The sequence below is a fragment of the Diceros bicornis genome, chromosome 28 (assembly GCF_020826845.1).
Source record: "Diceros bicornis minor isolate mBicDic1 chromosome 28, mDicBic1.mat.cur, whole genome shotgun sequence".
Lineage (NCBI taxonomy): Eukaryota > Metazoa > Chordata > Mammalia > Perissodactyla > Rhinocerotidae > Diceros > Diceros bicornis.
In genome coordinates this window covers 35,568,299-35,584,114 of record NC_080767.1, presented here as the reverse complement: position 1 = coordinate 35,584,114, position 15,816 = coordinate 35,568,299, and the positions used below count along the sequence as shown (strand labels likewise).

General features: G+C 58.9%; 1 protein-coding gene across 1 annotated transcript in view; it reads left to right on the top strand.

The window, feature by feature from the left end:
- NIBAN2 (niban apoptosis regulator 2) overlaps positions 1-15,707 on the top strand; it is a 52,273-nt gene extending 36,566 nt beyond the window's left edge. Inside the window, exons 3-14 of the mRNA XM_058524111.1 lie at positions 60-188; positions 1,909-2,014; positions 3,303-3,470; positions 8,188-8,303; positions 8,903-9,007; positions 9,099-9,261; positions 10,342-10,529; positions 11,724-11,879; positions 12,374-12,490; positions 12,670-12,777; positions 12,933-13,044; positions 13,513-15,707. Of these exons, the coding sequence (XP_058380094.1) occupies positions 60-188; positions 1,909-2,014; positions 3,303-3,470; positions 8,188-8,303; positions 8,903-9,007; positions 9,099-9,261; positions 10,342-10,529; positions 11,724-11,879; positions 12,374-12,490; positions 12,670-12,777; positions 12,933-13,044; positions 13,513-14,108 (2,064 nt within the window). The 3' untranslated portion in view covers positions 14,109-15,707. The remainder of the gene's footprint in view (positions 1-59; positions 189-1,908; positions 2,015-3,302; positions 3,471-8,187; positions 8,304-8,902; positions 9,008-9,098; positions 9,262-10,341; positions 10,530-11,723; positions 11,880-12,373; positions 12,491-12,669; positions 12,778-12,932; positions 13,045-13,512) is intronic.
- Positions 15,708-15,816: the final 109 nt, after the last annotated feature.

Below are 15,816 nucleotides of genomic sequence, written 5' to 3'. Positions count from 1 at the left end.
TGCTCCTGCCGAGCAGTGGCAGGAGCCGGCCTCAATCCCCACCCTCCTCCCTCCTGCAGGTGCCGCTGGATGAGCGCATCATCTTCTCGGGGAACCTCTTCCAGTACCAGGAGGACAACAAGAAGTGGAGGAACCGCTTCAGCCTCGTGCCCCACAACTACGGGCTAGTGCTCTACGAGAACAAAGTGGTGAGGCCCCAACCCCAGCTCCTCCCAGGCCCAGCTGGGCCTGTTTCTTCCTCCTGCCCCACCAGCCTCCTCCTCTGTGCTAGTTATCACTGCATGCCCCCTGCTCCTAAACCCAAGACTCCAGACCCCCATCCTCAGCCTGCCTTCCAGCATCCCCCCTCAGTGGTCACCAGGGCCAAACCAGAACCTCAGCACCCACCCTCCTTCCCACCTCCCCAAACCTGCTTGCTCTGCTGGGTGCCCCTCTAAACGGCATTTCACCCAGCCCGACACCCAGCTCTTGGGGTCACTTTTCACTGCCTCTCTCCCCACAACCAACTCGTCACTAGCTCCTACCCCCACCCCACCACCTCTCCATCCTTGCTTCTCAGCAGCCACAGCAAACTGAAAACATGAGTCTGGCCAGCTTACCCCTGGGTAGTGGTCCCATCTTTTACCTTTTGATTTCCCCCCTTGCAACTCTCTGCCCCCCAGTCTGTTGATAAGTGTCCTGCGATTGTTCCTTTTCTTTGCTTTGGGCCCTTGGGGAAGCCCCTCCTGGTTGAGCCACAGACCCAATTTCTTCTACCCATCATTGCTCCAGAGCAGCCAAAAGGACAGGCCGGAGTGCTGACTGTTTCAAGGGAAATTAGTGGCAGAGGAACATGGAGTCAGGAGCATCCTGATGCCCCAGGGTAGTGGTTCTCAAAATGACAGCGTGCCTCAGGGTTACCTGGAGGGCTCCTTAAAAAACAGGTTCCTGCACCTATCCCGAATTTGATTCAAGTCTGGAGTGGGGCCAAGTATTTGCATGTCTAACAAGTTCTAGGTGATGTTGATGCTGCTGCTGATCAGCGACCACACTTTGCAAATCTTTGCCCCAGAAGTTCTGAGCCACTCTCAAGAAATGGATTGACCAGTGACACCTAGTGGCAGGGTGCAGCATGGCAGCCCTACCGTATGAGCTATTACATCAGAACTCCTTTTCCTTCCATTGGTGTAAGAAAGCAACGCCCAGATGTAATTCTCCTCCAGAGGCAACTTATGTGATGCTCAGAACCTAGGAAGTTGGTGGGCAGTTCAGGCTAATGGTCAAAGACCCTGGGCTCTGGAGGCTGACAGACCAGGTTCATGTCCTACGTCTGCCACTTACCAGCTGTGTGAACTTGTGCCTGATAATGGTACCCACCTCTTGGATTGTGAGAACTCTGGGAAATGAAGCATGCAATGCCCTTAGCGCAGCGCCTGATGTGTAGTGAACACTCGCTAGTGGTAGCTGCTGATAGTAGAGGCAGTAGTCACAGTAGTGCTAACAATGACCTCAGCCATGCTCACTGGTCCTCGCTGTGCCGACACTGAGCTACACATTTTACGTGGATCGTCTCAGGCCTCACGCAGCCCTGGGAGGTAGGAGCTGTTGTCACCCTGGCTTTACAGATGAGGAAGCTGAAGTATAGGAGGTGAAGGAACTTTTTCATCACACAGACGTACTCAGTGGAGCCAGGTTTGGAGCCCAGAGCCCAGTCTGGTCACTATACCATGTTGTCTCTAGTCACCGCGCTGGTCAAACTCCTCTTCCTCTGCCCTCTCCCTCTCTCCCTCCTCCTCTTCTCCCTCCCCCTTCTCATCCCCGCCTTGGCAGGCCACACTGAGTAGGGCCCTGGAGCCAGAGTTGGAGATGGGATTGGGGCTTGGCCACACCCATAACCCCCATGGACCATCTCTCTTGCCCCCTCCTCAGGCCTATGAGCGGCAGGTCCCACCCCGAGCCATCATCAACAGTGCAGGCTACAAAATCCTCACCTCCATGGATCAGTACCTGGAGCTGGTTGGCAACTCCTTACCAGGTAAAGGACTCTGCGTCCCTGGCCGACATTCCCTGCACAGGCCTGGGGATTTGGCCAGGGGAGAGGGCGGCCCTGATCCCAGAGCTCCAGGCTCCGCGTTTGCAGAAAGACCAGCTGGGCCTAGAGCTGGCAGCAGGTGCCCTTGAAGGGGAGGCCTTGTGGGCCTGAGAGGGGGTTTGCCTGAGGCCACCCAGTGCATTGGGGCTGGACCAGTGTGGCCCCTCACTGGGTCCCTTGCTTCCTAAGCCTTAGGATAACGTTGTGCAGTGAGGGTCTCACTCTCCGCCCTTCCCAGCTCCCGGAGTCCTTGAGAGATTCCCAGGAGAAGACGGTCGAGATGACTCTGCTTTGTAAACTGCTGAGTCAGTACTGCATTTGGAGGAATTATTCTAGGTGTTCTGTTTCTACCCGCCCCCTGCCCCCCATCAGAGATTCCAGAAGCCTAACATAAACACCTCTGCCTCTCATATGATCCCAGGGAAACTAAGGGGAGGGGGAGATGCCGGCCTGGGGGGCAGCTTGTGCCCCCGGAGAGGACTTGGGAGTAAAGCGCCCCGTGTGGTTGGGAGCTCCGCTGGAATCCGGCAATCCTGGCTTCCAGCCCCGATCTGGCTTGGTTTTTGCTGTGTCTTCTCGGGCAACACGGCACTGCAAGGACTGACCTTGGAGTGTTGTGTAGACCCCAGGAGGTGTTGTGTGCACCGCGCCCAGCACAGGGACGCAGAGCCAGGGTGCAGAGAAGAACTGTCATTGTCATATTATTAACAACAGTGGGGAGGTCACAGCCCAGGACCCCTTATCTCGCTGGATCTCAAATATCCATGTGGACAAAACAGAAAGAGAGAGAAAATTCTCCTTTTCATTTTCTATCCACTCCCATGCCTCCCGCCCCCCTTGGACATTTAAACCACACTTTGGCCTCCACAGCTGAAATTTGGAAGGAAACCCAAGAAGGTAAGGCTCAGCCTTTGACCCTGAGGGTCTGGCCCTGTGTTATTTGTGCCTCATGCACGGCGTTTAGAACCTTCCGCAAGAGGGAGGTGGATGTGACCACATTACCAGTGCTAAGAAACGGGTCTGAATAGATGCTGGGGGATTCTGAGGTTCCTTCAGCCAGGCTGTGGAGGACACAGCGAGAAGGAAGGATGCTACCTCCCCACTGTCTCTCTGGTCACCCCGGGACAGGCTAGCCCTCTCTGGGCTTGAGCCTGCCCCTCAGAGCAGGGATCAGCTGCCTGCCCTCCTCTGGCCGCAGAGGGCAGCTGCTCAGCAGACTCTGTCTCCACAGGGACCACGTCGAAATCAGGCACCGCCCCCATCCTCAAGTGCCCCACGCAGTTCCCGCTCATCCTCTGGCATCCCTCTGCGCGTCACTACTACTTCTGCCTGATGACGGAAGCAGAGCAGGACAAGTGGCAGGCTGTCCTGCAGGACTGCATCCGGCACTGCAACAATGGTGAGTGGCCTCACCTTTGTGGGGCAGGTGGGCTGTTACCTGCGTTATGTGCTGAATGGTGACACCTAGTGGCTGAGTGCGGTGTGGCAACCCTGCTCTGTGAGCTGTTGTAATTTTCCTTCTGAGGTTGTAAGAAACCATTGTGATGTTACCCTTAACCTTCTTGCTGGATGAAAATAATTCTGTGTTGCTCAGAAAAAATGTCAGAAGTTGATCTCAGAGGGCTACACTTGTTGAGTTCTTGGACCCTGGGTCACAGAATCACAATCCTGATTCTGCCACTTTCTAGCACCATGACCTTAGGAGACTGACTTACTTCTTGGAGCCTCTGTAAAATGGGGATAATGATGCCTCCTGGTCTTAGAGGTTTGTGAGGATTCCCAGTGAGAATCCACTGGTAAAGATTTTTTTTTTAATTATATCATTTCTTTCCTGGGATTCTGGGAGTTCACTTCCTCCCTCAGGGCCTCCGTGTTCTCATCTGTAAAGTTATGAGGTCTCTTCCAGCTCAATCATTCGTTCAACAAACATTTTTAGTGTCTGGGCACTGAGGATGCAACAAGGGAGCAAGACATGGTCCCTGTCCCCATGCTGCCGGCAGTCTGGGGCAGGGGAGACAGATGTTAAACAGATGAGGACACCAGCGGGTGATGAGTTGCAGCTGCGCTGGGTGCTGGGCAGGAGACGCCATGGGGGGTGTGTACTGGGGGGTGCTGATCCTGTGTATGCGGAGGGGTCAATCAGAGCGGCTCCCTTGAGGAGGCGATGGTTCAGCTGAGACCTGAAGGATGAGTATTCCTCCAATAGAGGAAGGAGTGCTCCAGACAGGAAGGAACAAGCTTGAAGGGAGGCCCAGAGGCCAGAGCAGTGTCGAGGCCGTGAAGTGGGGAAGGACTGACCTGAAAGGGGGCTGGAGGGGGCACTGGGGTCAGGTCAGGTGGGCCTTGTAGGGCTTTAAGGAGTTTGATCAAAAAGGCTTATGATTGTCTCCCGAGGGGAGGGTGGGGCCCTGAGGGTCTTTCTGCCTTGTCCTGGATCCTGAACTTCCATCCTGGTGACCTGGCCTCCATGCGGCAGAAGGAGGCTGTTGCCCCCGCCCCCACCCCACCCTCCCGGCCTTGGGCACAGCTCCACATGGCGGTGGATGGACGGTGTGGGCACCCACACCGGGAGGCCGGGCTGCCGCGGTGACTTGGCTCACCCCACCTGCCTCTCAGCTCCCCAGAGCTGCCTCTGCCCCATCTGGAATCTGCCAGGTGGGAGGGACCAGGTCTTCAGTCAGGCCAGCCCCTGCCACCTGGGCGCAGCCCTGCCGCCCACAAAGGGCCTCCTGTTCCCAGGTCCCCGTGGGCTGTGGGGCCAGGACTGGGCGGAGGTGATCTGGGCTCTGGCTGCCTGGCCGCGGGCACCCTCCCTCCTTCTCCCTCTTCCTTCCCTCCCTCCCCCGTCCCTGGCCCTGCTCCACCCTCTCCAGGTTTCCAAGGCTAATGGCTGACCTGGCAGGGTGACCCCAGGCCAGGTGGGGGTGGGGACAGAACAAGGTGGAGAAGAGTCGCCGTTCGCTTCCCGGTGAGCACAGTGCGATGATGACGAGCTCCAACCTGGCGGGATTATTGGGAGGAGTAAATGAGCGGGTTCCGGTTGTGCTCTTGGCCCCATGCCTGGCACATACTGGGCACTCAGCTGGGAGGTGGAGGGGGCGCCCTTGGGTGTGGGGTGCTGTGGGCAGGAGGGGGGCCAGGGAGAGCTGGCGGGGAGGCAGGGGGAGAGGGGCGCCCTCAGGCGGGAAGGTGTTCCAGAGCTGACAAGGCTGGTTGTGGACGAGCCTTCCTCCCCCTTGAGGACTGTGGGAAAGTTCTCTGCGTCCTTGGAGGCAGGGCCTGGGATTTCTGGAGCCTGGAGTTGCTCACTCCGGGGACTGCCAGGAAGTGGGGGGTGGGCGGGGAAGGAGGCCAAGCTGGGTGGACGCCAGCTCGTCCCAGGGCCCCCCTCACATCCTGCATTCCTGGAGCAGCTGGGGGTGGCAAGAGGCAGCTGGGGCACTGAGCTGAGCCCTGGGGTGGGCCTGGGGTGCCGAGGTCAAGGCCTCTTCCTGTCTGACCGTGGTCCCCCTCTGCCTGCCCCCGGACTGAGGAATGCAGTTTCCTTTCTCAGCCTGACCCTGAGGACCCCACAGGCAGGAAGTCTCCAGGTCTGGCTGGAGGCAGCTAGTCCTGATCTGAGCCATGGTGCTGCCATTCCCTAGCTGTGTGTCCTCATGCCAATAACATTGCCTCTCTGAGCCTGTCTCCTCATCGGGAGAAGTGGGGCTGAGAACAGCCGTCCCTCACAGGGCTGTTTTGAGGATTAGAGAAGGGAAGTTTTTCGAGGTCTCAGCCCAGGGCTGATGTCTTAGCTAGCTCGGCTGCCATAACAAAGTACCGCAGACTGGGGGGCTTAAACAACAGAAATTCATTTTCTCACAGTTTTGGAGGCTGGAAGTCCAGGATCAAGGTGTCGGCAGGTTTGATTTCTTCTGAGGCCTCTCTCCATGACTCGCAGATGGCCGTCCCCCCCGGCGTCTGCACATGGTCCTCCCTGTGTCCGCACACGGTCCTCCCTCTGTGTGCACGTTTTCTGTGTCCAGCTGTCATTTTCTTATAAGGACATCAGTCACGTTGGATAGGGCCCAGCTAACCCTCTCATCTTTACTTAATCACCTCTTTAAGTCACAGTCACATTCTGAGGTACTGGGGGTTAGGAATTCAGCATTTGAATTTGGGGGGTGGGGGAGACACCTGGAAAGCAGCCCCCGCCCTGCACACCTGACTCGTGGCCTGTAGCATGTAGATGCCCTGATGCGGGAAAGGCTGCATGGAATGCACAGCCCGGATTTTCCAGGCTAAACCTGGTCTCTGGGAACCTGTGCCCCTTCCTCCCCTGGCCCAGGTGGGCAGCGCCCAACCCAGGGCCTCTGCGAGGCGCCCAGGCTGGAACACCCCTGCTCTGCTCCAGTCACTCCTGCCTGATCTCAGGTCCTGAAACAACAGGGACGAGACCCCCCCTAATGTCCCCATCCAGTCCAGGGAGCCGCCACTGGGGGGATGGGGGCTGGGCCCGCTTCCCCCCGCTGACCTCCCGTCTAGCTCAGACAGGCAGTGATTCCCGCCGTCAGCCGGATGTGGGGGGGTTCCTCCCCTCGCCAGAGAGGGGCTTTTTCTCTGTGGGGGTGACTCAGCCTGTAGTCACCACAGTGGGAGCTGGGGTTTTGGAGGCAAGGCTGCTGTTTCCCCTTCCCTCGGCTCCGGGGACACAGCGGTCAGAGGCACGCGGCCAGCGGAGCCGCCTGCTGCCTGGCTCCGAGGTGTTGAACCACGTTCTTCCCCAAGTCGGATGTTGCAACTTCCTGCAGCTTGTCTCCACAGCACCCATTCTGGAGGGCCACGCCTTGCTCATCCACCCACCTTGCCAGCACGGGGGAAGTGGGCAAACTCATCTGGGCCACTGCCACCAACACCCACGGCAATAACAAAAATAGAGAAAGGGTATTTTCTAGCCAGACCTGGACACACAGGGGTGAACAAGGCAGACCCAGGGCCTGCCCCCGGGCAGCAAGAGCCGTTCACTGCGCAGTTACTAATAAAGAATGATGCAGGGCCGGCCCCGTGGCTTAGCAGTTAAGTGCGCGTGCTCCGCTGCTGGCGGCCCGGGTTCGGATCCCGGGTTTGCACTGATGCTCTGCTTCTCTGGCCATGCTGAGGCCACATCCCACATACAGCAACTAGAAGGATGTGCAACTATGACATACAACTATCTGCTGGGGCTTTGGGGAGCAAAAGGGGAAAAAAGGAGGAGGATTGGCATTGATGTTAGCTCAGGGCTGATCTTCCTCACACACACAAAAAAAGAACAATGCAGTACCGCCCCGGGGCCTGCGCTGAGGCCCCTGGACTTCACGATGCACAGCCCGTCCCCACTCTGTGGCCCTGGTGCCTCACAGTGGGTGTGAGGCCAGGCCAGGTCATTGTTCCCGCTGTTCAGAAGAGGAAACCGAAGCCCTTTCAGGTTCAGTGATCTGGAACAAAGCTTGGCAAACTCTGGCCCCTGGGCCACCTTCGGCCCATTGCCTATTTCTGTAAATCAAGTTTTGCCGGCTCGTTTGTTCACAGATCGGCTGTGGCCACTTTCACGCTGCAGTGGCAGAGTTGAGTGGTCGCAACAGAGATTGTCTGGCCTGCAGAGCTGCAAATGTTTACTGTCTGGCCCTTGGCAGGGAAAGTTTGCAGGCCTCCGATGCAGACAGTAAGGGGAGGGAGCAGGACCGGAACGAGGGCGCCCTCTCCGCTGTGCTGGGTGGCCTTTCCTGGCGGGGCAGGGTGGCCTCTAGTCGTGGCCCTGCCACTCGCTGCCCTTGGACCCTTGGCAGTGGCCTGACCTTGGAGCCTGTTTGTTTTTTCGTCTGTGAAGTCGGGTTAATGACAGTGCCCACGTCTTGGGGTGGGTGGGAGGATTTGAGATGATAAGGAGGATTGCCTCGCTGCTGTCGGTGGTGGGTTATCATCGCTGTGATGGTCACTGCATCTACTCCTGCCACAGTTACTACAGGGGCTGTGGGGGTCGCAGGTGGGGGTCACAGGTGGGGTTCGGGGGGGTGGGGTTTGGCCAGCAGTCAGTTGGTCTTGGTGGAGGCTGCTGGGCCGTCCTGCTGACTTCCTCACTCCCTCCCTCTCCTGAGTAGGGATCCCCGAGGACTCCAAGGTGGAGGGCCCTGCATTCACGGACGCCATCCGCATGTACCGCCAGTCGAAGGAGCTGTACGGCACCTGGGAGATGCTGTGTGGGAATGAGGTGCAGGTGAGGCTGGGAGGGCTGGTGGGGAGACTGTGGAAGTCACCCTGGGTCCAGAGGGTGGGGCTGGACACCGACAGGGCTCTGGGGCACTGCAGGTTTGGGCGGAGATGACAAGCTCAGATTCAAACAGGTGGAGGCTGAGTGGGTCATGCAGGTTGAGGTACTTGTTACTCTGCTCAGTCATTTACTGAACACTTACCCTGGACCAGGTGCCAGGGTGCCACTGTGAAAAAGAGGGATGTAGCCCTGGGCCTCAGCGGGGGCCTCTCTGTGCAGCAGGAGAAACAGACATTTTACACACACACAAACACTTCCATGCTTAGGCAAGAGGGAAGGGGGTGTGGTATTCCAGACAGGAAGGCAGCACGTGCAAAGGCCCTGAGGTGGGACCCCTGAGCCTGAGGATCCTGCAGGACACCCCAGCAGATAAGCTGGGACCTGTGGGAATGATACTCAGGAGAGAAGCTCAGTGGAGATGTGGAGCAAAGGGCCAACCCCCGAGGAGGTGGGAGCTTGAGTGGCTGGACTTGCCGGAATGCGGAGAGAAACATATCAGCTGGACATGCTCCAAGCACTGCCTGGCTTGTGCCTCCCGGTCGTAGATCCTGACAAACCTGGTGATGGAGGAGCTGGGCCCTGAGCTGAAGGCAGAGCTCGCCCCACGGCTGAAGGGGAAACCGCAGGAGCGACAGCGGCAGTGGATCCAGGTGGGCCGGCCTGGGCCCGGGAGCAGGGGCAGGGGGCTTGCAGCTGTCTGGCCCCCTCAGCCTGGCACTGACGCCGCGGCTCTGCCCGCAGATCTCGGACGCCGTGTACCGCATGGTGTACGAGCAGGCCAAGGCACGCTTTGAGGCCGTGCTGTCCAAGCTGCAGCTGGCCCGGCCGGCCATGGAGGCCGTCATCCGCACCGACATGGACCAGATCATCACCTCCAAGGAGCACCTGGCCAGCAAGATCCGAGGTAGGCAGGCCGCCCGCCGTGCTTGTCATTGCCAGGCAGACACTCTGGGACCTCGGGCCCTCCTGGGCCAGAGCCGACCTCCTATTTCATGGATTCGTGTACATTTCACAGCAATGACTTGATTCATTGATTGTTTCAAAAGATCAAAGTCAAATCTGAGCATTGTTCTCTTCCAACTCCTGTGAGTTGTTTTGGGGCTGTTATTTCTGTAAACCTAGATCTTAAAGATCTAAATTTCTGTCAAGGAGGTTCAGGCCTTCTTCTCATCTTTGGTCAATCACAGATTTTTACGTGTTGTTGAGCAGACGTCAGCTTAATTTGGTGATGATCGCTTTCGGCAAGTCTGACTTTTCTGGGTCCGTTTACGCTCCTTTCTGTTCTCAGCCAGATGGGATCCTTTCGCTCCCTTGTCACCTGTAACACACTGGCTGTGTGTGGTTTTAGTGGTTGTCAGCTCCCCGAGGGTTATTCTCTCCCCGCTGTATTCACTATGAGCTAGCTAGGATGCCCAGAGTTGGCATTTATTTCCTGGAATAAACAACATTAGCTGGGCAGAGGAGAGAGAGGGACATCAAAAGACTCCCTGGGTACAAATGCCTTGGTCAGAATGTCCCGGAGATGGTCCCTGCCCATGGGGAAGCAGCCTTTACGTAGGACGCTAAGCTGGGCCACACCGTTCCAGAGCAGGATCGGTCTCTGTTTGCAAAACCCAGAGGCTCATCAAATCTACTGAAGTGCTTTTTTTTTTTTTTAAACAAAGGAGCAAGACCCCCAAAGATGAGTTTTTCTCTACATCTAGCTAAGTAGAAAAACTGACAGACCTTTAGACTAGCATTCCCCTTAGTTTCTTGCCATTGCAATTTCAAAAATATCAGGGTCCCATCTCAGAGTACCGCTTTGTTTGCTGCATGGATTTATTCTCTTTGGCAACTGTTTCTCTAGAGTCATCCAGTTTGCTAATGTTGTCACCAGTGGTTTTCTGTAAAAAATAATGCAACAGCCTGCCTCGAGCCTGGGGTTCGGGAAGGACCAGGAGTTGCTCCGGGGGAGGTGTGAGTTAACAGCTCCCTCTGGGCGCAGCCTTCATCCTCCCCAAGGCGGAGGTGTGTGTCCGGAACCACGTGCAGCCCTACATCCCGTCCATCCTGGAGGCCCTGATGGTGCCCACCAGCCAGGGCTTCACCGAGGTGCGGGACATCTTCTTCAAGGAGGTCACCGACATGAACCTGAATGTCATCAACGAGGGCGGCATCGACAAGCTGGGCGAGGTGAGGCGACCCAGCCCTCGGGGAGGGGAGCGGCTCTTGGGTTTGGGTCTGGTCTGCCCTGTCAGGCCCTCACTGTGATCCGGAGCGGGCCACTCCCCTCCTGGGCGTAACCTGTAAACAGAGATTCTGCTGGAGACCGAGGGCCGCGCGCAGGAGGCCAGAGCTATGGGCTGTCCTGTTGGGGGCCAGTAGTTAGGAGGGAGGGGGACCTTAACCCCCCGCCACCGGCCTTTGTAAGCAAAGTGGTTATTTTTTGTTTTTTCTTTTTTCTCCCCAAAGCCCCAGTACATAGTTGTGTGTCATAGTTGTAGAGTTGTAGCTCTTCTATATGGGACACCGCCAGAGCATGGCTTGATGAGCGGTGAGTAGGTCTGCGCTCAGGATCCAAACCGGCCAACCCTGGGCCGCTGAAGCGGAACACGTGAACTTAACCGCTGCACCACTGGGCCAGCCCCCAACTGGGTTGTTAAATGGCAAAGAACTTAAGAGAGAGAGAGGGAGGGAAGGAGGAAAAGATGGAAAGAAAGGCAAGCTTCAGATATGAGTAACGTAATTATCAAGATAGAATTAAATACATAGATGCCACTTCATGTACCCCACACATGGAGACAGCCCGTCTCTCCCACTGCTCCTCAGTTAGCTGGTTCTCGGGGTCACTGCCCTTTCACAGACCCCATATTGGGGTACTCGGCTGCCTGGAGCCCCACATTGTTGTCAGGTGCAGAGAGAACTGATCTTGTAATCTTAGCTACCTCTACCACACCCCAAATTGAGGAGTCTGCAGATAATAATAATCATAGAATTTGAGAACCAGAAAGGACCTTAGGGATCATGAAATACTATCTCTTGATTTTGAGGCTGAGGAAACCGAGGCTCAGAGAGGGTGAGCGACTTGCCCAAGGTCACCCAGTGCCGCAGAAGGGCCAAGAACCCTTCTCCCAGCACCCAGGCTGGCCTCTCTCCACGGCATTGTGCTGCTGGACCATGCTCCTCCTGACTTCAGATCCTCACCCTTCCTGTCCCGGGCCCTTCAGGGCTTGCCCTTGTGGGCACCACACCTAGGTGTCCTTCCCTGGCGCTAGTGCCAGCTCTAGGGCCTGCTCTCTGAGGGCCCACGCAAGGCATGGGTCTGTGGCGGCTGCCTCACCCCTCAGGCGGCCCCAGCTCAGCTCAGGCATCCCTGCCTCCCTGCAGTACATGGAGAAGCTGTCCCAGCTGGCGTACCACCCCCTCAAGATGCAGAGCTGCTACGAGAAGATGGAGCCGCTGCGGCTCGATGGGCTGCAGCAGCGTTTCGACGTCTCCAGCACGTCTGTGTTCAAGCAGCGAGCCCAGATCCACATGCGTGAGGTAAGCCTGAGGCTGCTGCCCCAGCTCACCGCGCACCCATGCTCACTCCACACCCGCCTTCGCAGGTCCCTGTCTCCCCCATGCCAGCCTCACTCTTAACTGGGCCCCGCCCTCCACACATGCTGTGCTGCTCTCCCATCTTCTTGGAACACCTGTCCCTCTGTTCACCTGGCTAATCCGGACTCATTTTTCAGGTCTTGGCTTAGAGACCCCTTCCTCCGGGAAGCCCTCCTTGCTCCCCAAACCCCTTCCTGCAGGGCCCAGGACCTCTGTTTCCTGTTTCCTTGAGTCAGGGACTGGCCCTGGTAGCCAGCACTGTGCCAGCACACAGTAGGCACTCAGTAAAGATGTGGGTGAGTGAACAGGTGAATGAGCACACAGGTGCCCCCACGCCTCCCAGGCAGGCCTGGGGCGGCTGGTTGAGGAGCCCCTCAGAGGCTAGCACGAAGGGCTGGGGTCACTCTGGGCCTTCAAGTGCCTTGGTTGCCCCGCAGCAAATGGACAACGCTGTGTACACCTTCGAGACCCTCCTGCACCAGGAGCTGGGGAAGGGGCCCACCAAGGAGGAGCTGTGCAAGTCCATCCAGCGGATCCTGGAGCGGGTGCTGAAGGTGAGCACCCGCCCGGCCCGGCCCTGTCCTAAGTGTGGCCGAGCCCTGAGCCTAGTCCTGGGCTGGCACCAGGGTTGCTGCCCCTATGGGAGGCGCCTCCGACCCCTTGTGCAGGTGAGGACACTGAGGCTCAGGGCGGAGGGCCAGTGGGGCCCGCTGACCCGGCCGCGCTCCCGCAGAAATACGACTATGACAGCAGCACCGTGCGGAAGCGCTTCTTTCGGGAGGCCCTGCTGCAGATCACCATCCCGTTCCTGCTCAGGAAGCTGGCCCCCACCTGCAAGTCGGTGAGCACCCCTGCCCCTGCTCACCCCACCACTCCAGCCCCTTGGGCCTCGGCCCTCTGCTCCCTGAGCGCCCGCAGAGGCCTGCCTAGCTGGCCAGATGGGACTCGAGACCCTGACTGTCCCTCTCTCTGCCCCTGCGCCCGCCCTGCCCCCAGGAGCTGCCCCGGTTCCAGGAGCTGATCTTTGAGGACTTTGCCAGGTTCATCCTGGTGGAGAACACGTACGAGGAGGTGGTGCTGCAGACGGTCATGAAGGACATCCTGCAGGGTACGTGCGGCCCTGCCACCCGGGAGGGCCAGCTGCCCCCAACCCCAGTGCTGCACTGCCCTTGGGATTCTTACTGCCAGGAGGGGATGGAGGGGGCCTCCCAGAGGGTTTCCTGGTGGGGCAGCTCAGCTGCAAAGAAAAGCATGAAACCTAGGCCCACGTGTGGCCCAGGAAGGTAACATCGCATCTCTGGGCCTTAGTTTCTTTGTGGGTCATTGGCATTGTGGGGAGTGTTGGATGAGTAACAGAGTGACACACACGGTGGTTTCCAGCTTGGGCTCGGGGTTCGGGTCACAGCTCCTCCTTCCCGGCAGCAAGGCCTGGAGTAAGTCATGTCCCCATCACGACACCCATTCAGGCTGCGGAGAGGCCTCTGGGGGTGCTGCGGGTCACACTGGGCACGGTGTAGGGCGTGCTGACGGCCATGTTCCCGTGGTGAACGTCCTGACCTCACTTTCGGCCCCGCAGCCGTGAAGGAGGCCGCTGTGCAGAGGAAGCACAACCTGTACCGGGACAGCGTGGTCATGCACAACAGCGACCCCAACCTGCACCTCCTGGCCGAGGGCGCGCCCATCGACTGGGGGGAGGAGTACGGTGGCAGCGGTGGGGACGGTGGCAGCCCCAGCGTCCCGGAGGTAGCCACTCTCTCAGAGAAGCGACGGCGCGGCAAGCAGGTGGTGTCTGTGGTCCAGGACGAGGAGGCAGGGCTGCCCTTCGAGGCTGGCCCTGAGCCATCACCTGCGTCCCCGGACAGTGTCACTGAGCTCCGTGGCCTGCTGGCCCAGGATGTGCGGGCCGAGAGCCCCCCGCCGGCCGGCCCCCTGCTCAATGGGGCCCCCATGCTAGAGAGCCCCCAGCCGGAGAGCCCCCAGCCCGTGGCAGCCCCTGAGGCCTCCTCGCCACCCGCCTCGCCGCTCCGGCAGCTCCCACCTGGAAAGGCTGTGGACCTCGAGCCTCCCAAGCCCAGCGACCAGGAGACCGGGGAACAGGTGTCCAGCCCTGGGGGCCGCCCCCCCATCCACACCACCACTGAGGACAGTGCAGGGGTGCAGACTGAGTTCTAGGCTGTTCACCCCCGAGTCTCTGTTGGACATGGCACAGGGCCCCTGCCTACGGGGCACTGCAGGCTCTGCTCTGGGCAGGGAGCACCAGACCTGTGCCTTCTAGTGGAGGCGGGCAGGGCTGGTACGGCACCTCCAGGGCTGGGCAGCGAGGGGCCCACCTCAGTCACTTTACTGGGCTCCGTCACACTTTGTTGCTCCGTTTACTCTTCTGTGGGATGATCTCGGCTTTCCTCCTGGTGCTGGGGGCTGGGCACAGCTGAGGGGCTGGGGAACGTCTGCTAGCCCCTGGGTCCCTGGGTCTTCTCTTCCTGCCCTTCCTCTGTGGCCTCTTTCCCTTGTGGGTCTTGCCATCCTTGGAAAGAGGGAGGTAAAGGCATTGTTTGCTGTGACTCAGAGCCCGTGCATCCTCCCCTCGCCCCAAGGGGCTCATTGGAACTGGGAAGAGGGAGCGCTGAGGCCCACCTCTGAGCCCGCTCCCTCCCCGCCCCTCCGGGCTGGGCCCCAGAGGGCACTTTCTTTCAGAGAGGGCACTGGCCTCGCCTTCCTTGCCCCAGGTGACGGGAGGTTCGAGGAGGGGTCTTCATGCTGGGGGTGCCTCACAGGGGGGATAGGGCTATCGGTCTGGGGGTGCAATGAGAAAGGCCCGGAATGTGCTGGTCTGGGGAGAGGAAGTGTCCCGAGGGAGGAGGAGTAGGTGTCATTGGGAGTGTCTGCGAGGCAGGTGATGGCAGAGGGAGGGTACTGGAAGCCCGAGCAGGCCTTTGCCTCCCCCGACCCCTCCAGCCTCAGCCACTTGCTGGGATCCAGTCTCTGGGGGTCCTTCCGTCCCCTTGTCCCCCCTTTTGTGCTCTCACTCTGGGCTGGGCTGGGCTGGGGGGAGGGTGGCACGTTGCTCAGAGGCGGGGTTTAGTGGGTGTGGGCTCTGTCTTCTGCGGGCCACCTCCAAGGTACGCGCTGTCCACTGACGGAGCTGGTGGGCTCCAGAGGGGCGGAGGCTCCTCGGGGCACTGCTGGTGGCCACTCTGATTTGGAGCCGGGCTGTGGCTTGGCCCCTGCTTCCTCTGAGTCACCAAATCGCCTCTCTCTGAAAACTCCAGGCCCCTTTTCAAATGTCCTCCTTCCTCAGCCTCCTGCTCCTGGGGGTGAGGGTCAAGCCGAGGCAGCCCCAGCCTGGCAACTGCCGTCCCCAGGGGCTGGGACCTCCGGGCCTTGCCAGGCTCCCTCCCCTGCTCCTTTGAGGGGAGGGTAGGCAGGGTAGAACCCGACTCCAGGGTCCTCACGGTGGGGTCCCCCAGCCCTGCCTCCTCCGTCCCCTTGATCCACTTCCCGGGGCCAGGGCCTTGGACCCACAGGACGTGTGCTGGTGGCTGGAGCTCAGGGACTCCCCAGTCCCCCCAGCCCTAATCTCAAAACGCCTCACCTCTTCTACCAACACATTCCGTCTTAAGATGCTCTCTTCTAGTGCCTTCTTTTGGGGTTTTTCAATCATCCTTTCCAGATAACGTATTGAAAATATTATGCAAACTGTTTAAGCTTCTACTAATCAATAAATGCTTTATTTAAAGCCAGTGGCCTGTGTGTGGTGCGGGCAGCGGGAGGCCTGGGCTGAGACCGTGTCTAGGAGCGCCCGCCCGCCTTGGCTTTCTGGGCTCCTGGCCTGACCGAGTACCTCTAGGCGCCAGGTCGGAGTTCTTCTTATCCCAGTTTA